The 22,165-nt window shown below is 39.4% G+C and overlaps 1 protein-coding gene across 1 annotated transcript in view; it reads right to left on the bottom strand.

Annotated features, from left to right (window-relative positions):
- KCNU1 (potassium calcium-activated channel subfamily U member 1) overlaps positions 1-22,165 on the bottom strand; it is a 170,909-nt gene that overhangs the window by 20,767 nt on the left and 127,977 nt on the right. Inside the window, 3 exon segments of the mRNA XM_044912803.1 lie at positions 11,659-11,823; positions 13,218-13,442; positions 16,628-16,724. Of these exon segments, the coding sequence (XP_044768738.1) occupies positions 11,659-11,823; positions 13,218-13,442; positions 16,628-16,724 (487 nt within the window).

Below are 22,165 nucleotides of genomic sequence, written 5' to 3'. Positions count from 1 at the left end.
ATCAGAAGTGATGCTTTAAAACTGTTGGTTACCTTTCTTGAGCCTTTCTGAGAATACTATGTAACAGGGACATGCTACTGTGAAAGGTAAAAATTCTACTTAAAATCCCTGCTGCCTTAGAAGAGGGTCTGCTGTTTACTGAGCCAGGCACATGGGAGGGGACAGAGTGAAATGGGGAGTGAATGGAGATGAGCATGGTGGTAAGATAGGCTGACAGACAAAGGACGGCTGCTGAGACAGGGACAGGGGAAAAGAAATTACCCAGAAGATTATTTTTTTTAGAGGGAATGCTATATACTATAATATTTACCAGATTTTCCATCTCCGCAAGACATTCAGTAAAAGAGGCACTTCTTACTAATGCAGAGTAGAACTGAATATATTTCTGAGAGTCACTAAAATTTGGAGTCATGCTTCAAGGTGGATTTGGGGTAAAACCTGATGTGCCACAGGAAGCTCCCAACCTATTTGGTTTATAGTTAGAAGTGGCAAGTGTCTTAGGAATTTAGTAAATGCTGCAACTTTAGGTAGGGAGATGGAAGACCAGAGGGCTAACCTTGTTCACACAGCTATTTAAGAGGAAGGCTCATAGTTTGGCTCGAGATCAGATATCCTAACTCTTTGGTAAATCTTAGTTGTGATGGGACCTGAATACCTTCCAACTGTTTTTCCTAAAAAAATGTCTCTGGGATTTCCATAATGCAAGAAGATTGGGGGAACTAAGATTTACTTTATTCTCAGAACTGTGTAAGATGCTTTCTCTGTTCTATGCACATTTCCTTCCTTCTTCCTTCTGCCAAAATTTAAAGAAAGTCTTCTCCATGCCAGGACTGTGGAGAGTCCCTGTCCCAGTGGCATCCTATGTGATGCAAATATAAAATAATTTCAGTGATGAGTATTGTGGAAAAACCTAACTTTGAGGGACCAGTGATTGATGAGGGAAGGTGACTTTAGATAGGATCTGAAAAGAGTCCTCTCTGATGTTGGAATGGAGTCCTGAGTGGTGAAAAGCTACCCAGGCAGAGGGAATAGGATGAGGGATCCAAGGAAGGAAAGAGCCAGTATAAACAGGATGAAGTAGGAGAAAATTCAAACTCTCTACTGGCCTGCAAGACCCTATGTTATTTTCCTATAATTGTCATGGGTCACATTATAGGGTTTAAAGTAGGGAACTGACGTTATTTACTAAATATTTATAGGAGATCCCTCTGGCTGCTGTGAGCAGTAGAAACTATAGAGAGATCACAATTTTACTACAGTCATATCAAATCTGTGAATTCAGTGTATATAGTCAGATACTTCAATCTCAAATGTTCTTATTGGGTACAGACACATGTATAACAGTTGAAACAATTGCTTTGGATACCAGCTGAAGGACGGCAACTGAATTTCTGCCTTAATTCTATCTTGTCTTGTAGAGCAATGGTTAATTTGAATATGTGTCAGATCATAGCCTGAGTATATTTTACTAATGTCAATATTTTTGCTACCTGGTAGTACATAGTATTATACCTGAAATCTTCCAGTCTGGCAGGGTGCTATTACAAAAAATTGCTTAATTGTAGATTACTACTGTACATTTAAATTTCAGTAGCATATTAAGTTGTCAGACTTAATTACCATTATATGTTTAGATTATGCCACAGATTATTTAGTTCAGTACCTAGGTTTGCCAACCTGTTCTCCTTGTGACGTGACAGGGCAGCAATTAGAGTGTCACTGGAAAACCTAAAGTTTCCCATGGAAATGTCCAGGAGGGCTGGCATTCTTACAGATCTTTCAGAGAGTCCTCACTCTGCTGTCCCCAACCCCCAACATCCCTCGGTGAATCACTGTATGGAATAGCGTTGGTGGTCCAAGATGGCCTTCATATATAAGTTTGCCATGACTTCATCTTTCCCATGAAGATGTGGGAAAGCCCACTGATCCCACAAACGTCTCACCAGATATGCAAGGGCAAGGTTTCTGATCTTGATATGATTAACATTTGGGGCCCAAAAGTTTGTTTGTTTGAAACTATGTGGGGCTGTCCTGTGCATTGTAGGATGTTTACCAATATCTCTGACCTCTACTCACTAGCTGCCAATAGTATCCCCTCAAGTTGTGACAACCAAAACTGTCTCCAGACATTGTCAGATGACCTCTGGGGGCAAAACTGTTCCTGATTGATAACCATTATCCTAGAGGAAGGGAAAGTGAACTGTCCATTGGCTAGTCTTATGTTGGTACTCAGCATGCAAGATGTTCTCTGCCTCCTAGAACAATTTCACAATCCTTTATACTGTCAATTCTTGGAGGCATGTACTCCCATTTCCACCTCTTAAGGATGGTACAAGAGTAGTATTAATATGAAATGGGAAGAATGGTTAAGAGAACAAAACAGGCTTCTCTGAGGATTGGGAATTTCTGTATATAAACTCCAGGCAGATTCCTATAATGCCAGAGTCGTTAATGAAATTTCTGAGTAATGATCCTTTGTTTTTCACAAGTTCATAATGTGACTTTACTGATGCTATGGTGCCAGACAAGCAGACTCCATGACCTTTGTTGGGTGGCACAGTAGAGCCTGACTGGATCTGCATTTCCTGGTTACACAAATGGGTATGATGACATCCATAAAAGAAATGGTACAAGGCCTACACAATACATTTTTCTCTAAACTTTTGCTTTTATCTTTGGGGATAGCACCTACTCATTCTTCATAATGATTGAAATACTTTGATATTCCTTCATTTTTTCTGCCTCCTTTCCAAATCTTTTTCCCCCTCACCTTTACCTCCTTTTACCAATTCATCTTTCTCCTTTGAGGGCAACCTTTTAACCTGTAACAGAGTACAGGGCACATCATACAAGAACAACATTGTTTTGTTGAATTAATAAATAAGTTAAAGGATGAAAATTACTAGATATAAAAGAAACCAGAATTAAATTCACAGGTTTCTATCTTTCTAGCCTATGTAAGATGTGAAACTTAAGTAAAACTAATCATAGGAAGGACAAGTCACCCAGATGATTAACTAGATGGCCGATGTCAGTTTATCCCAGGCTATGTTATGCGGGCATTTTCATTTGCATATTGATGATATTGCCTTTAAAGTGAATACTTCTTCTCTGTCCAATCATAGAAAGTTGTAAGCGTGGTGTACTCACATACACACCTACTCACGCATATACCACACACATATCTTGTGTAAATCTGAGTGAGCCTAATTGCTAAGCTAAGGATTTATGTGCAGAACACAACAGCATTTTTAGATTTGTTTAGTAGTGATATGGCTCATACCTCCTAAGTCTGGATTTTCATGGCACTCTGCTATTCATAAAGTGCTTTGTTATTAGTCTGCTTTGCAAAACACCCTGAAGCTCTGGGTGCCAACTGGGCTTTTGTTGCTTAGGAAGGGTGTCTCAAGTAGCTGGCTCAGTTCACCTACCAAAGATTAGGCTAGATTACTCACTTACTCCTTTGGTCCAAGAACCTTCTATTTTCCCACCTAGCAACAGTGACCTGGGAGTCAGAGAGAGCTCTTTTGGTTTCCTAATTTGATTTATGAACATTTTTATCCACAACCATAATCATGAAAGCCTCGCAATTTCTGTGATGTCTGACCACTCCAAGTTCCATGCACAGTGGAACAGCTGTGCTCAGCAGCTGCACGGCTAGAGGACTGAGTTCCTGATCCTGAGTATCAACATCCCCAAGGGAAATGGCTGGATGGAAGGGACCCCAACAATGATTTACTTTTATTTTTGAGTTGAAAATCTGTTTTAGATACAGAAAATTCTTCACTAATAGTTACTTTCATATTAGGTTGAATGTCTAGTAGTCAATTTTAGAAATAGATTAATAGATAAGCCTTTTCCTATTTGGGGGGGAGAAGGGAAACCACAATTTTTAGTGGGAATTTACTTCAAACACTTGGGTACAGTGAAATGTTGGGAACTCCTCAAGAGTCCAGCTTACTGGATCATTTGCTTCAATTCATTAGGTAGGTGGTAAGCATCTAAGTGACCATAATTGTACTAGGCACTAAGAGGAATACAAAGGAGGAAAAAACTTGATCCCCATCCTGAATAGATCCTGCTTCTTACTATCTGTTTCCAATCTGAAGCTACAATATGACATCTTATTCTATGGAAGTCAAAAGAGACCTTAGCGATAGTCTTCTAAAGTTCATAAATTGAAAGCATCTTGAAAGAGTAAAAGAGGGGAGGAGCAGCAAGATGGCAGAGGAGTAGGAGACCTACATTTCATCTGGTCCCAGGAATTCAGCTAGATAGGGATCAAACCATTCAGAACACCTACAAACTCAACAGGAGATCAAAGAAAAGAATAGTAGCAACTCTCTGAACAGAAAAGCAACATTTTCTGGAAGGTAGGACATGCGGAGAAGTGAATCCGAGGCGATATTCGGGAAGATAGACCGCGGTGGGGAGGGAGCCTCTGTCGGCTGCTATCGGCAGGTGATAGAGCAGCGGAGCACAAAATCAGAACTTTTAGAAGTCTGCTCTGCTGAGGGATGTCACTCCAGTGGCTAAGCAAGGGTGGAACCCTCACAGGGACAGTGTGGTCTCAGGACCCTCAGGGTCACAGAAAGACCAGGGGTGTCTGAGTGCGGCAGAGCTCCCAGGTATTGGAGCAGTGAAGAGGGCTGCAGAGACAGAGCCAAGGAGTGGGCTCTCAGCTCGGGGTTGCCATAAACCATGATCCGTGGCACAGTTGGGCCACTGCTCTTCCAGCAGGGACCCAACAAGTGGCAGATCCAGGGAGACTCCCCTTCTCCCCAGGAGAATCGGTGCTGGAGTGCACCGCAGGAATCTGCTGGGTTTGGAGACTCTAAACAGGGTCATGTGTCAGAGATAGAAACACTTGGTCACAGGTCAGGTGAGCACGGAATGCGGCTGGAGCCTGGGGACACAGGAGTGATTGATTGCTGTTCTCTGGGGGCGCACTGAGGAGTGGGGCCCCGAGTTCTCAGCTCCTCCAGGGTGGCGATTGAGAGGCTTCCATTTTCACTCTCGTCCTCCAAAGCTGTATGGAAAGCTTGCAGGGAACAAAAGCTCCCGAGAGCAAACCTGAGCAGATTACTTAGCCCAGCCCCCAGCAAGGGTGGGGCAATTCCGCCTCTGGCAAAGACATTTGTGAACCACGGCAACAGGCCCCTCCCCCAGAAGATCCACAAGAACAGCCAACCAAGACCAAGTTTACCAATCAATGAGAATGGCAGAACTCCACCACTAGGGGAATACAGCACATAGAATTCATGGCTTTTTTTTCCGCTGATTCTTTAGTCTCTCAAAATTAATTTTTTTAATTTTCTTTTTTTCTTCTTCTATTTTTCTTTTGAATTTTTCTTTTTCCCTTTTTCAACCAACATCTTATCAATCCCCTTTTTAAAAATCTTTTTTATTTTTCATTTTTAGAGTCATATTCTATCCCTTCATAGTAGTTAACCCTATTTTTGGTGTATATATATATATATATATATATATATATATATATATATGTTGTTCTCTCTTTAAAATTTTGAAATACAGTTTCTTCTAACAGACCAAAATATACCCTAAATCTCTAGTGTATGGCTTTGTTCTAGTCTCCTGCCTGATCACATTCTCTCCCTTTTTTATTTTAATTTCTTTTCTTTTTTTCAACCAACTTCTTATCAATTCCTTTTATAAAATCTTTTATAATTTTCATCTTTACAATCATATTCCATCCCTTCACCATATTTACCCTTATTTTTGTACATATATAAGTTTTTCTTTCTTTAAAATTTTGGGAGGCAGTTTCCTCTAACAGACCAAAATATGCCCAAAATCTAGTGTGTGGCACTGATCTATTCACCAGCCTGATCATGTTTGATCATATTCTTTTTTTTTTCTTTTTTCTTTCTTTCCCCTTCTTTTCCCCTGGTTTCAGGTCTCTTCTGACTTGTTTAGTGTATATTTTTCTGGGGTCATTGTTACCCTGTTAGCATTTTGTTTTCTCATTCATCTGTTCTCCTCTGGACAAAATGACAAAATGGAAAAAGTCACCTCAGAAAAAAGAACAAGAGGCAGTACTGACTGCCAGGGACCTAATCAATATGGACATTAGTAAGATGTCAGAACTAGAGTTCAGAATGACAATTATAAAGATACTAGCTGGGCTTGAAAAAAGCATGGACGATAATAGAGAAACCTTTTCTGGAGAAATAAAAGAACTAAAGTCTAACCAAGTCAAAATCAAAAAGGCTATTAATAAGGTGCAATAAAAAATGGAGGCTCTAACTGCTAGGAAAATTAGGCAGAAGAGAGAATTAGTGATATAGAAGACCAAATGATGGAGAAAAAGGAAGCTGAGAAAAAGAGAGATAAACAACTACTGGATCATGAGGGCAGAATTCGAGAGATAAGTGATACCATAAGAACAAACAGTATTAGAATAATTGGGATCCCAGAAGAAGAAAGAGAAAGGGGGGCAGAAGGTATATTGGAGCAAATTATAGCAGAGAACTTCCCTAATTTGGGGAAGGAAACAGGCATCAAAATCCAGGAAGCACAGAGAACCTCCCCCAAAATCAATAAAATGGGTCAACATCCCGACATCTAATAGTAAAACTTTCGAGTCTCAGAGACAAAGAGAAAATCCTGAAAGTAGCTCGGGACAAGAGGTCTGTAACCTACAAGGGTAGAAACATTAGATTGGCAACAGACCTATCCACAGAGACCTGGCAAGCCAGAAAGGACTGGCATGATATATTCAGAGCACTAAATGAGAAAAATATGCAGCCAAGAATACTATATCCAGCTGGGCTGTCACTGAAAATAGAAGGACAAATAAAAAACTTCCAGGACAAACAAAAACTAAAGGAATTTGCAAACACAAAACCAGCCCTACAAGAAATCTTGAAAGGGGTCCTCTAAGCAAAGAGAGACCCTAAAAGCAACATAGACCAGAAAGGAACACAGACAATATACAGTAACAGTCACCTTACTGGCAATACAATGGCACTAAATTCCTATCTTTCAATAGTTACCCTGAATGTAAATGGGCTCAATGCCCCAATCAAAAGACACAGGCTATCAGACTGGATTAAAAAACAAGACCCATCGATATGCTGTCTGCAAGAGACTCATTTTAGACACAAAGACACCCACAGATTGAAAGTGAGGGGGTGGAAAACCATTTACCATGCTAATGGACATCAAAAGAAAGCTGGGGTGGCAATCCTTATGTCAGACAAATTAGATTTTAAACCAAAGACTATAATAAGACATGAGGAAGGACACTATATCCTACTTAATGGGTCTATCCAACAAGGAGATCTAACAATTGTAAATATCTATGCCCCTAACATGGGAGCAGCCGATTATATAAGCCAATTAATAACAAAAGCAAAGAAACACATTGACAACAATACAATAGTAGTGGGGGACTTTAACACCCCCCTCACTGAAATGGACAGATCATCCAAACAAAAGATCAACAAGGAAATAAAGACTTTAAATGACACACTGGACCAAGTGGACTTCACAGATATATTCAGAACATTCCATCCCAAAGCAACAGAATACACATTCTTCTCTAGTGTCCATGGAACATTCTCCAGAATAGATCACATCCTAGGTCACAAATCAGGTCTCAACCGGTACCAAAAGATTGGAATCATTCCCTGAATATTTTCAGACCACAGTGCTTTGAAACTAGAACTCAATCACAAGAGGAAAGTCAGAAAGAACTGAAATACATGGAGGCTAAAGAGCATTCTACTGAAGAATGAATGGGTCAACCAGGAAATTAAAGAAGAATTAAAATAATTCATAGAAACAAATGAAAATGAAAACATAAGTGTGCAAAATCTCTGGGATGCAGCAAAGAGGGTCCTAAGAGGAAAGTATTTAGCAATACAAGCCTTTCTTAAGAAACAAGAAAGGTCTCAAATACACAACCTAACCCTACACCTAAAGGAGGTGGAGAAAGAACAGCAAATAAAGCGTAAACCCAGCAGGAGAAGAGAAATAATAAAGATCAGAGCAGAAATCAATGAAATAGAAACCAAAAGAACAGTAGAACAGATCAACGAAATTAGGAGTTGGTTCTTTGAAAGAATAAGATTGATAAACCTCTGGCCAGACTTATCAAAAAGAAAAGAGAAATGACACAAATAAATAAAATCATGAATGAAAGAGGAGAGATCATGACCAACACCAAAGAAATGCAAACAATTATAAGAACATATTATGAGCAACTATATGCCAGCAAATTAGATAATCTGGAAGAAATGGATGCATTCCTAGAGATGTACCAACTACCAAAACTGAACCAGGAAGAAATAGAAAACTACTAAGGAAATTGAAGCAGTAATAAAAAATCTCTGAACAAACAAAAGCACAGGGCCAGCCAGCTTCCCAGGGGAATTCTACCAACATTTAAAGAAGAATTAAAACCTATTCTTCTGAAACTGTTCCAAAAAATAGAAATGGAAGGAAAACTTCCAAACACATTTTATGAGGCCAGCATTAACTTGATCCCCAAATCAGACAAAGACCCCATCAAAAAGGAGAATTACAGACCAATATCCCTGATGAACATGGATGCAAAAATCTCACCAAAGTACTAGCCAATAGGATCCAACAGTACATTAAAAGGATTATTCACCATGACCAAATGGGATTTATCCCTGGGCTGCAAGGTTGGTTCAACATCCACAAATCAATCAATGTGATACAATACATTAATAAAAGAAAGAACAGAACCATATGATCCTCTCAATAGATGTAGAAAAAGCATTTGACAAAGTACAGCATCCTTTCTTGATCAAAACTCTTCAGAGTATAGGGATAGAGGGTACATACCTCAAGATCATAAAAGCCATCTATGAAAACCCACAGAGAATATCATTCTCAATGGGGAAAAACTGAGAGCTTTCCCCCTAAGGTCAGGAATGTGGCAGGGATGTCCACTATCACCACTGCTATTCAACATAGTACTAGAAGTCCTAGCCACGGCAATCAGACAACAAAAAGAAATAAAAGGCATCCAAATCGGCAAAGAAGAAGTGAAACTCTCACTCTTTGCAGATGATATGATACTTTATGTGGAAAACCCCAAAGACTCCACCCCAAAACTGCTAGAACTCATACAGGAATTCAGTCAAGTGGCAGGATAGAAAATCAATGCACAGAAATCAGTGGCATTCCCATACATCAACAATAAGACAGAAGAAAGAGAAATTAAGGAGTCAATCCCTTTTACATCTGCATGCAAACCCATAAGATACCTAGGAATAAATCTAACCAAAGAGGCAAAGAATCTGTACTCAGAAAACTATAAAATACTCATGAAAGAAATTGAGGAAGACACAAAGAAATGGAAAAACATTCCAAGCTCATGGATTGGAAGAACAAATATTGTGAAGATGTCAATGCTAACTAGAGTAATCTACACATTTATTGCAATCCCTATCAAAATACCCTCAGGTTTTTTCAATGAAATGGACCAAATAATCCTAAAATTTGTATGGAACCAGAAAAGACCCCGAATAGCCAGAAGAATGTTGAAAAAGAAAAGCAAAGCTGCTGGCATCACAATACCTGACTTCAAGCCCTATTACAAAGCTGTAATCATCAAGACAGTATGGTACTGGCACAAAAACAGACACATAGATCAATGGAACAGAATAGAGTCCAGAAATGGACCCTCAACTCTATGGTCAACTAATCTTTGACAAAGCAGGAAAGAATGTCCAATGGAAAAAAGATAATCTCTTCAACATATGGTGTTGGGAAAATTGGACAGCCACATGCAGAAGGATGAAACTGGACCATTTCCTTAACTACACACAAAAATAAACTCAAAATGGATGAAAGACCTAATGTGAGACAGGAGTCCATCAAAATCCTAAAGGAGAACACAAGCAGCAACCTCTTCGACCTCAGTCGCAGTAACTTCTTCCTGGAAACATAGCCAAAGGCAAGGGAAACAAGGGTAAAAATGAACTATGGGGACTTCATCAAGATAAAAAACTTGCACAGCAAAGGAAACAGTCAACAAAACCAAAAGATAACCAACAGAATGGGAGAAGATATTTGCAAATGACATATCAGATAAAGGGCTAGTATCCAAAATCTATAAAGAACTTCTCCACTCAACACCCAAAGAACAAATGATCCAATCATGAAATGGGCAGAAGACATGAACAGACATTTTTCCAAAGAAGACATCCAAATGGCCAACAGACACATGAAAAAGTGCTCCACATCACTCAGCATCAGGGAAATCCAAATCAAAACCTCAATGAGATTCCACCTCACACCAGTCAGAATGGCTAAAATTAACAAGTCAGGAAACAACAGATGTTGGCGGGGATGCGGAGAAAGGGGAACCCTCCTACACTGTTGGTGGGAATGCAAGCTGGTGTAGCCACTCTGGAAAACAGTATGCAGGTTCCTCAAAATAGAGCTACCCTATGACCCAGTAATCGCTCTACTGGGTATTTACCCCAAAGATACAAATATAGTGATCCGAAGGGGTATGTGCACCCCAATGTTTATAGCAGCAATGTCCACAATAGCCAAACTATGGAAAGAGCCAAGATGTCCATCAACAGATGAATGGATATAGAAGATGTGGCATATATATACAATGGAATATTAGGCAGCCATCAGAAAAAAACAAAATCTTGCCATTTGCAATGACATGGATTGAACTAGAGTGTATAATGAGCGAAATACGTCAATCAGAGAAAGAGATGTATCATATGATGTCACTGATATGAGGAATTCTTAATCTCAGGGAACAAACTGAGGGTTGCTGGAGTGGTGGGGGGGGTGGGAGGGATGGGGTGGCTGGGTGATAGACATTGGGGAGGGTATATACTATGGTTAGCACTGTGAATTGTGTAAGACTGACTAATCACCTGTACCTCTGAAACAAATAATACATTATATGTTAAAAAAAAAGAGAGAGAGAAGATAGTAGGAAGGGTAAAATAAGGAGGGGAAGTCAGAGGGGGAGACGAACCATGAGAGACTATGGACTCTGAGAAAGAAACTGAGGGTCCTAGAGGGGAGGGGGTGGGGGAAAGTGTTAGTCTGGTGATGTGTATTGAAGAGGGCACGTATTGAATGGAGCACTGGGTGTTATATGCAAACAATGAATCATGGAACACTACATCAAAAACTAATGATGTAATGTATGGTGATTAACATAACATAAAAAAATAAAATAAAAAAAGAGTAAGAGAGAATTATACTTCATTCTCTCAAACATTAAACTAGGAATAGTAGTGGAGCATCTCTAAGATATAATGAGAATTGATACTACTACTACTAATTATTATTAATTATAATAATATGCCAATTTCTATCTTATCTAATATTTAATTAATAACAAAAACAGCACTTAAAATTCAGTGGGAAAACTGTTACATGCATTCCGTTTAGGAGCTGGAAATTATTTTTCATTTGACTTAGGATTACCAAGGACTTAACTCTCTGCTACTTCTATTACAGAATTCTCAGAGTTGGAAGAGGTCTTCGATGATAACTGATCCAACCTCTCCTCCTCCCCATGATCAAAGTACTTCAGAGATGAGTTAATTCTCTTTCCTTATTCCATTCTCTCTAAACTCCTCCTATCAGGGAGTTGTTCTTACGTGATTCTTCAGGTGTCTGGGCAGAGCAGCTAATCCTCAGTGATCCAATGTTGAGGGTGGCCATGATGGTCTCTGTGTCTACCAGAGCTGGGTTGCTTGATGCCTTGGATGAGGAGGATAAGACAGCACACATGGAACATTCCTCTATGTTGGCTGCATGGAGGTCTTCAGGAAAGAGTGCAGATCCCTAATGAGAGAAAACCCAGTAGAGGAGGGACTTCTCAGGTGGAGGGATTTTATATAATGGCTCATGGTGATGCCTCTTGTGGGATGCAATTTTTGAGCCAAAGCCTCTCCAGCCTTCACTGAATTGGTTTTAAGACTTAGTTACCTGATATCTGAACACATTTAGCCCATTGATCATTAATATCTTAGTGAGACTGAATTTCACAGACCCTACCTGAGAGCAAGTCTGGATGAGCCAAAGGAGGATAAAGAGGGAGGAGCCTACATCCATTCAGATGATTCAAGTGGGAGAAGTAAAGTAGGGATAACAGTAGGGGTAACAAGAAATATTCAGAGAAAGGTGAAGTAATGGATCTAAAGGCAAATTTTGCATCCCCACAGTTTTGCTTCCAGCTGACCTTTTCTGTACCCTCTGGATTAACTAGCATAGTGGTGGTTGCTTCTTTCCCAATTTGGTGGAGAAATAGGGATAGATCTGGTTCTGTCTTCAGGTAGCTTAGATATGAATACCAGTAATTCCTAATACTAGCTGGATCTAGAGATTTGTGGTCCTTTTCCTTTTTTCCTTTCTATGGCCTAAAGTAAGGGTACAGTGCAGAGAACTTTATGGTAGCTTTTTAAAGAAGCAAATGAAATTTGTTCCTTGAGAGAACCATTTTTGAAATTTGAACAATATTATATATTGTCAGCATTATTTCATGAAAAAATTACATGGTTTGGGTGCATTTCACACTGCGCATACTTTTTTTTTTTTTAATCCAGGGAAAGAGTGGCATACAATTGCATACCGGTGTATAAATGTTCAGAGCAAATACAATTACAACTACAATGCCACATATGCATAATGGATCCATTCCTCAGAAATGTAAACCTAATTCCTCTTTCTCATACATCTATCAAGGACTATGTGGCATTATGTATTCCATAAAAGATGCGTCTTCAGAAAAGATGAGAAAGTCAGAGCACAAAGGCTAGCTAGTATCAGTTTAGCTGTGGACATTAAGTTAGAATCAGATTCAGAAATGTAGAGAAACTCTTATTTATATAAGACCATAAAATATGATTATAAACATAAAACATAAAATGTAGTGGCTCCTGGGCATAAACTCTGGAGCCACAATGTCTAGATTTAAATCTTTGTTCTGCTACTTACCTGCTGTGTAAACTTGGACAGGTTACCTACTCTCTCCATGCCCAAAGTCCAACACCTTTAAAATCTACCCCATAGGATTATTTTGAGGGTTAAATGAGTTAATATATGTAAAATGCTTAGAATAGTTTTTAATACCTGTAAGCACTATACAACTACAAGCTACTGTTTTATTATTTATTAATGCTAGTACCATTAATGTTGCCATCATTATAAATATTCACTATCTCTAACGTGACACTTACAGGTAGAATGTATATCCGGGGAAAATTCCGGAGAAATAGCCATTCTCTCTTCAGGTAATCCAGAGACCCAATGAACACAATGTCTTTCAGCTCCGGCCGTGTATAGCTGCTAGCTCTCAAGGGCATTACAAAATTCCGAAGCCCCATCAATGTTGAGGTAGCATCTCCAAAAACACATGCTACTACATGGTTCCGAAACTCATGTTTTGACTTGTCCATTCGTTTCTAAGCATAAGCATGCCAGAGTCTGGTCAGTTTTAGAAACAAGCTGAGAGCCTCTCAAAGAGGGCTCTGTCCCCTCATCCCAACTCTTCCAGGTACATCCATAGGAGGACTTTCATAAGGATAATGAAATTCTGCAAATTGCTCATAAAATGGAATTTACCTACCATGAGGCAATTATACTTATCTTTTTGTGGGGTTCCTTCTTATTCCACTTTTTAAAGTCTTTTATTAGCATGGAGTGCATCAATTAAAACTCAGATTAGTGTCATTCCTCAAGGTGTGAAACCATAGAACCAAACGGGGAGCACATCTTTTATTTTCATTATGTGGTTTTGGCCTTGTATGCACTATAGTAAGATTCAATGAAAAACTAAAACATTACAAATTCCATTGCTAAATGTCTGTCTTCTAGTGAGCCCTGAAAATTGCATAAAGTTGTACAACATGTTGCAGTTTTTGGTGGATTTTCATACATATGAAAATACCTATTAGTTTGGAACATACGAAATTGCCTTTTTATGGGTCAAAAATGGTTGAGTATTGGTAACTTCATATGGTTCAACCTAATATACCAAACTCACTCAACAGATGCTTTCCAGAGTTGAGGAAATTCATTATGCAAAGTGCAGAAAAGAAATGAAAAGGTCACAAAAATTCCATTTGAACCCAAACATTTGAACATGTCACATACTACCATCAGCATCACTGATTGTTAACATTTTCTCTGTATCTCCAAGTAGTACCTCCAAATAATCATATACATGAAAAATATTTAAATGAGCTTTTCCCCACATTCACAGAGACTTTTAAGAGTGATAAATGTAACTTAAAAAAAAGAGAGACATGATATTCCTGTAGGAAATTCATTTCAAGCCTTTGATTTCTTTCAGGGAATGAGTCAGTGTCTTCTCTCGTGGCTCTGGAATGGGCTAGAAAGAGCACTGGATCTGGAGGAAGACTTGATTCTGTATTCTGTTGTATGACTGTGAACAAGCTAGTTTACCCTCTGACACTCAATTTCTTTAAGTTTGAATGGTTTAAAAAATAAAAGCTAATTCTGTTGTGGAAATGAAATAATATATTGGAAGTACAGTGCTCAACTCATTAGCTCTTGTTCAATACCTGTTAATCAACTCTGAATCTTTTGAATTCCTCGAGTTTCAGAGGAGGACTCTTGGAAGCTGGTAGAGAACAGGTTAAATGCACATAGAAGCACTTCATACATGAGTGTGGTCTATATTCCTCAGCACATGAAGACTCAGAATACTTCAAATAGATATATCATCCTGCCCTATGCCCATATTTAGCTGGGTTAAATGACAAGCTTCTGTGAAACAGGGGGTGATAAAACCTAACAAGATAAATAAGTAACATCTGACATCTCCACAATCAGTTTGTCAAATTAGCATATACTAGAAAATACTCTCTTTTCAAAGGGAATTGCCCTGTGAGGGGAAATAAAGCTACTTGTCTGGAGAGCCTTCCTGGAGAGTGATGTGAATCTTAACCAAATCTATTAAATAATTGTCTCTAGCTAATCCGATTAGTTTTAACTTGAATAATGAAGCCTCTAACGGTATTTAATGTAACATGCCTGAAGTCCAATGATTGCTCTTCTGAGTAGAACTAAACAATTAGAAACAAGATACATGGCAGAGTGCATTAATGGGCACAGCCAGAGAGGCAATTTCTCCAAGAAACTGTGGCACAAAACTGTCTCCCAATTGAGAAAGATGGTGACTTTTGGAGGAAGGGGAGGATGCACTATTTGTTCAAAGTAACTTAAATCAACCACTTCCGTTTGACCCTTCTGCAAATGAAACCAAATTCAAAGCCTCCCTGAATTCTGCAATATGGACATTTCTCCTCTATGGTCACACGTTTCAAAGCGTTTAGAATTTCTTAAACTAGAAGCCCTCCTAAACTTATCAAAAGACTCAGTTGGTGTTCTGAACTATATTCCATATCAAGTATCATAAAGGAGATATCTGTCATAGCAACCTGTCTGTGTGCTTAAAAATATGGTATAATAAAACATCTGCCATTTCTATTTCTTCGTCTCTTGGATGCCTCCATCTGCAACCAGCTTCTCAACCTTTCTAACGATTTCCCTCCCACTGAAAACATGTTTAGCTTCCTGCTCAATGGAGTTTATTTTGCTTAGTTTAGAAGAAGACATAATTGCTAAAGTGGTGAATTTCAGCAGCAACCCTAATAGTTTTCTAGTTGATATGACAGTTCTGACAATTTTATGCTTCTGATCAAATGATTGATCATGCTTTTACAAAAATTGGAACATATTCTGTCAGGACATTGGTACCAAGCCACAAGGATTGTGTGTGTGTGAGTGTGTGTGTAACAGGAAAAAAAGTGAACTGAACTACTTTGGGAAAGCAAGAAAAAGATATAATTATCAATTAGTCATAGTTGAAAAAATTATATAGGGTTCATACAACAAACAATCACTTTGATTATATTTACTGCTTGCAAAGTAAACCACTGAGACCATGCTTGAGTTGCTAACTCTGGAAAATGAGAATAGATGTGGACCTGGAAAGCAGGTGTCAGAGCCTGGATTAGGATATAGACTTTTTACATCTTGGTTGCTGGCATTTCAGTAAATTGAGTTAGTTATTTTCCTTGAGAGAACAGAGACAGAGACAGGATTCTAATATCTATTAGGATTCACCCATGTTATGCATCTAGGAGATACATTCTTGACTAATGCGTTAGGTATAAGTACAGCCAGCTCTAAGAGAAACCACTAGAGAAAATCCAAACTTTAAACCAATAATTAGGAAAATATTTCTTTAAAAAAAGGAAAGGCTTTAGAGTTCTTGTAAATAGTTTCCCTGGTGCATTTAAATTAATTAGATTTACTAGCAAAACAGCAATGTGTCAGGAGAACATTATTCTAAATAACTGACTCAGCTATACTGTGAAAGGTGGGGGGGAAGAAGGACTTGAACAATCCGATCTAATTGTTTCAAATCCCAGCATATTACCTACATGGTCTTTGTCAAATGTCATATCTGTTACCCTGCATACCATTCAGGCTGGTGATGAATGTGTTTTTCCTTTGAAATTCACAAAGAGAAATGGCAGGTGCTTATAACTAGTGTAAGGATGTTATTTACCCTAGGTGTAGGTTTATCTTATTTGAAATTTGGTGCAAGATCACCTACCAGAATCACACTGTCCAAAGGGATTGCTCTGCACCAGTGAAACATACCGCTGCTATCAAGCTGGTCAGAATCTTGTACTGTTTCATACAGAAAAGTCCTAAGTAGGGAGAATGGAGAGTTAGCTGAGAACATTTGCGACACTGGTGTGACAAAGCTAAGATGTCAAAATCAACAGAACCTTGAGCCCAAAGCACAGAATAACACAAAGAGAATAACCTTGGGTCTGTGAGACTCCAGAATAAAGATTCATGTCTGAAGGACACCAAGAGCTGAGCGTATCCAGCTGAAAACATACTAAGCACTTTGTGTGTGTGCGTGCATGCATGCACACGTGTGCACATGCATGTGTGTGCTTTTAGCAGATATATCAAGCTCTCCTTTTACCTTACATTATATGTGCCTTGAAGGTAGTTATTTTTGCTCTTGATTTTGCTACTGTGATGAGGCTACTATTGTTTGGGAGAAATCATGGGAGGTGTTTTGGGCACCTGAAGATAGAATTTAAAAGGCTGTGAGATTGAGTCATGAATGGTATCTCTCTCCTTGGCCTGTTTTCCTCCCCTCTCCTTTCCATATCATTTTGTATGAGTTCCTGTTGAAACATCCTTCCTTATTATATGTGTTTTGTATTCTTCACAGCTTCCATCACTGGCCTGCATTTAACTAAACTCTGCTCTAATCTTGGTTTAAGTCTTGGCAAAGCCCTCCATGTGATCACCCCACACTGCAGTTGGGCACAATGCTAGTCATGTAATATATTCAACCACCCAAAGGGTTAGATAATCTTTGGAAAAAATCCCATTGTATCTGAAGGAATGCATATTTGCTCAATAGAGAAGAGAGGAAACCCTTCTAGAAGCACAGAAAGTTTAGAGTCTGGACCTATTTGAATCAGGAGAATCAAGGCTTAATCTGTAGAAACAACCTCAAAATTCCAGGGGCTGAACATAACACAGGTTCCCACACTACATATATTCCTCAGGTGAACAGTTGTCTGTGTTCCACACAGCCACTCAGAGTGGTACAGAGGCTGTACCATCTTAGAGTCACACACCTAGAAAATCCATCCTCCTTAGTCATTAAGGCAAGGGAAGATAAAGGGACTGGAGAAACAAGCCTGGGCTTTTAACTGCCATGGCCCAAAGTGACACACATTTTTGATCACACGTCATTGACCAGAACTAGTCACATGCCTCCCGCTAACTTTATGGGGGTTGAGGAACATGGGAAGTGACTGAAATACTTAGTGACTATTTCAGTCTCTACCAGACTTTAAAGACCACTCCTTGTTTTATGGATAAAAGTCAAAGAGCTAACAAATGGTAAAGCTGCCATTTGAATGGAATACTGAGGTTGAGATTACTGATGCTCAGAAGATCCAATTTTCCTTTACTTCTTTAGCAGATGGGCAGCCAGATGGGGCCACATGACTAGTTCTGACCAATGAAATGGGAGAAGTGATGGCTGATGTAGGGACAAGCTCCCATGTGATTCTTCAGGCTCACTCCTGCCCGCTGTAGTGATGACCAGCCTGAGAACATGAGTGCCTACATACAGCAGAGTGCCTTGGCCTCAGTGACCTGTGCTGGACATGTAACGTGAAAAAGAAAGACACCTTTGTTGCGCTAAGTCACTGAGATTTCATGGTTGTTACCACAGCATACATCCATCCTATTCTGACAGAAATGCCTATTCTAAAAAACATGTTGCATGGAATATTAGTAACTGGAGAGTTGTGAGGAAATGCTTTCTGCAGTCAAATAAAGTTTGAGAAAAATGTCCCCTCTTTGAGATTCACACTGCATTTTAGTGTTATGAAAGGTTCAAAAAAGTCGTACAAAAAAAAAAAAATCCTTTCGAGTTTATATAATCCAGTGTTTTACACTTATTTGACCACACACATTTACCATCTACTTATTCATTTATTTATTTAAAAATATCCTTGAAACACCTTTTGGGACATACTGCACAGTGTCACACTGTAGGTTCAGCTGTGGTAAACAGTACGTTATGACAGCACTCTCCTGCGAGATTTTACTATACGTCCTGGGAGAAATACAACATATTGTGCTCTGTGCTGCAGGGTGAGGGTTTTTGTTTTTTTTCTGTGAATTAATACAGTTTGCTATTTAACACCTGGCCCAAAGACTCAGACTCTAAGATAATATCAAGCAATTTTGATCTCTTTAACCTACTCAGTTTCTAAATTACTATCTTAAGTCATAATTTTCCAGACAAAGGAACTTAAGATGGTCAGCTTAGAAGTGTCAGACTTAAAGTAATGGGATAGAGAGAGGACCCAGAGAAGCTGACATGGGAGAAGAGTTTGGAAAGTTAAGAGCTTATGGCTAATGAGATTGGCCAAGGCCAAGATGCAATCCTTCGTATTCTTCCCCATTGATGACCTCCCTGTAAACTTAATGGATTCTAGTCATTTACCTGGCTAGAAGATGCTGCAATGTAAGCCTCAAGGTCAGTTTGACCAAAATGGGTTACCTTATTCTTTCAAATTAACATGCCTTTTGGTGGTTTAAATATCCTTAACTCTGCAGCTCCAACCCCAAATTCTAAGAGCCACACAGGCTCTTTTAATGATACTACTTAGGACGGTGGTGATGGCTTTAGGCCAAGCTGGTTAAAGAAACCCACCAGGGAACACACCTAAGACCAGAGTCTGTTTTTGATTTTTATCAGGATCTGAAGAACTGGCTATGTTACTCCTTCATAGAATCTATTTTTCTCTCCACTTGTAGCTTCCTAGACACCGTCCCTCAGATGTTGATATAATATAACCAAGTTACCTGCAGGGAGGTGGCTTCCTGCTCCCCACCCTTGGCACCCAAATCTACGACAACTGCTACTATTTTTCTTCTGGTCACTTTCTTCAGCCTTTTTACTTTTCCCCTCCTTCTCCCTCTTCCTGCCCCCTCCTCCATCTCCATAATAAATGAAGACTCCTGGTCTGAAAATTAAATGCCCTTTTGGCAAATGGAAAATGATCTTCTCTCAAGCACATTTTAGCTTGACTTGGAATACCAAATCAATCACTGTACACTCTTCTATCATAATAAAAGCATGATCTATGTACACAAGCTGTCACAGACAACATCTTTCTTCATTCTAATGTTATGGAAAACAGATATGCCTTAGAGGAAACACCTGTTGGAGACCTGCATAAAAGAAAAGGCTGGAGGAGCCCCACTTCATCATAAAGGCATCCATCTGGTGTCCTTGCCAAGCAAAACCTGATGCAACTTATTTCACCATCCCTTAACTATAGCTCCCTTCTGCCATATACCTTGCAAATGACATGATCCTTGCAGAAATATACCTTCCTAAAGAGAATAATACATCATCTGTGGGAATGTGTGGCACTAGCAGTCTTATTAACTAGGAAATGAAGATTAGAACATAAAGGCTGATGCTATTGGGGGAAGAAAGAGCCACAGAACACCATCCAGGTCATCCAAGGCAGAAAGGAAAAGCCACATCCTAACCATAGGCAAAAGCCTCTTGGGTGAGGGACCTTTCTGTGTAGGAGAGGCTAGCAAGCAATATGGGAGGAGTTACCTGAGAAGGCCCTCAGCAGGGCATATTTGGAATGAGGGCAGGGGAGTTCACTGGTCACAAGATAGGCTTCTTCTTGCCCAAGCAAAGTAGGATACTTCTACCTTGGTGTATCCAGGAGGCATCAAATCCTGACATGTCCTCAGAGTTAGGTCTCTGACTGCCATATTTAGAGGCTGACAGGTCTAGTGTGCTGGGTGAGAACAGTTTTTATAGCCAGTCCACTTGTGGATGTGCAGAGCAGTATGAGAATGAGGGCTCCAGCTTTCTTTGCTGATGACAGCCCTTTTCTGGGCTGTTGTAGTATGCATGAAGCCAATTGCCTTGTGAGTACAAGCTTGAACCTGTCCCAGCTAAGGAAGGCAGGCTCTTTCCTCTCTGGTTTCTGGAACCATTCTGAAGAGTACTTTTATTCTTCCATGTCCATAGCAACTTATCCTGTATGAATCCTATCACTTAAAGGAAAATATAATTGAAGGACCATGTGCCTTTAGTTTTCAATGGTGGCATCTGATGAAAGAGATCAAACCATGTAGGAAGTCCTCTGTTAAGGCAGGGTAGGTTTCAGTGCCAGGTCAGGAAGCACAGTATCCAAGAGTGTAAAAGTCTGCTGTCATTATTTCCTCCAATTTACAGACTTGACTCAAATTATTCTTGAAGATGATCTGCCAATGGATGAGATCCTCCGCTGTTCACAATATCTATTATAAAGTTTAAAAGGCACTGACCAATTTTGGATGTGTTAGGAAACCCTGGCACGTAACCATTCTATTTGAAGCCTTTTTAAAACTCCATAGGTGGCTTGTAAATTCTTAGGAGAGAATTTTCTGGCCTAGATGCAGAACAATATATATATATACAGACACACACACACACACACACATATATATATACACACACACACATATATATATATTTTTTCTTTTTTTGCTCAAGACTTGAGTTAAATAAAAGTAACAAGTTTCAAACTCTTAGCATAGAAAAGACAAGTCCTTTGGCTGAGTGTTGGAAAGGAGTGGGGAGGAATGTGTCAGGGTGTCCAGGAGTTTCAGTGCCTTTCTTGGTTCAATCTTCGGAAAAATCCACTGAAACTGTATCTTGAAGGTAGTGATCAAGTTCCCACCAAAAATGGAGGGAAAATCCTCTGTTCCATTGATGCCTTTGGTGCTGCTAAGGATTTTGTATCTTGCAGGCTACAGCTGCCCTCTCTTTAATGACCTCGTATATAATGACAGAGGTTATTCACTTTATACTTAATCTGAAAATACTAATTGATTGTCAATTCTGACTACCACCTTTTGTGTTCTGGGAAGAAGACAATCACCTAAAATTTGGGAATGTGAGAGCAAGTTGTATAATCAGTGCTTCCCACTCTATCCTGTGCCTGTCTCTTTCTCTCTCTGTCTTGCACACATTTACACACACCCCTACACACTACATGCATGCGATCATCCAATTTCAGAATATGAGCCTTTATGGCCACATTATGATTTCATTTTTCTCGGTTTCACCTGGTTGCCACTTATTCATAACAAGGCATTATTTTTCACCTTGGAGAGAAACTTAAGGTTTAAAATCATGGACAATTTTTAACAGTCCATTTCCCTCGGAACCTGTGTATGAGCAAATGGAAAAGGGTTCCTGGGAGGTCTGAGAAATTTTCAGGACCAAGAAACCATGTAAGAATCTCAGGAAGGAGGACTGAACACAGTCGACCTTCCCTGTTAGAAAGGCCTCTGTGAAGACTTCCTTTTCCAGGAAAAGGGAAAAGTGTGCACCAGGCTCTGTGCCTTAACCTCCAGCTTGACCAGATGTCATTGCTGAGACTCATTTACTACCAGGTAAAATGCAAGAAAACCGGTCCTGAAATCTCATGGGATATTCCATGTGTTGACAGCAGGTTGGTTATCTCTAAAGCATCATGCCTTTTGGTTGCCATGTGGGACGCCTTAGGAATGGAGGGGAATGGCT

Source organism: Neomonachus schauinslandi, chromosome 2, assembly GCF_002201575.2.
Source record: "Neomonachus schauinslandi chromosome 2, ASM220157v2, whole genome shotgun sequence".
NCBI classification, from domain to species: Eukaryota; Metazoa; Chordata; class Mammalia; order Carnivora; family Phocidae; genus Neomonachus; species Neomonachus schauinslandi.
Note: the sequence above shows the minus strand (reverse complement) of the source record. Positions and strands in the feature narration are given on the sequence as shown.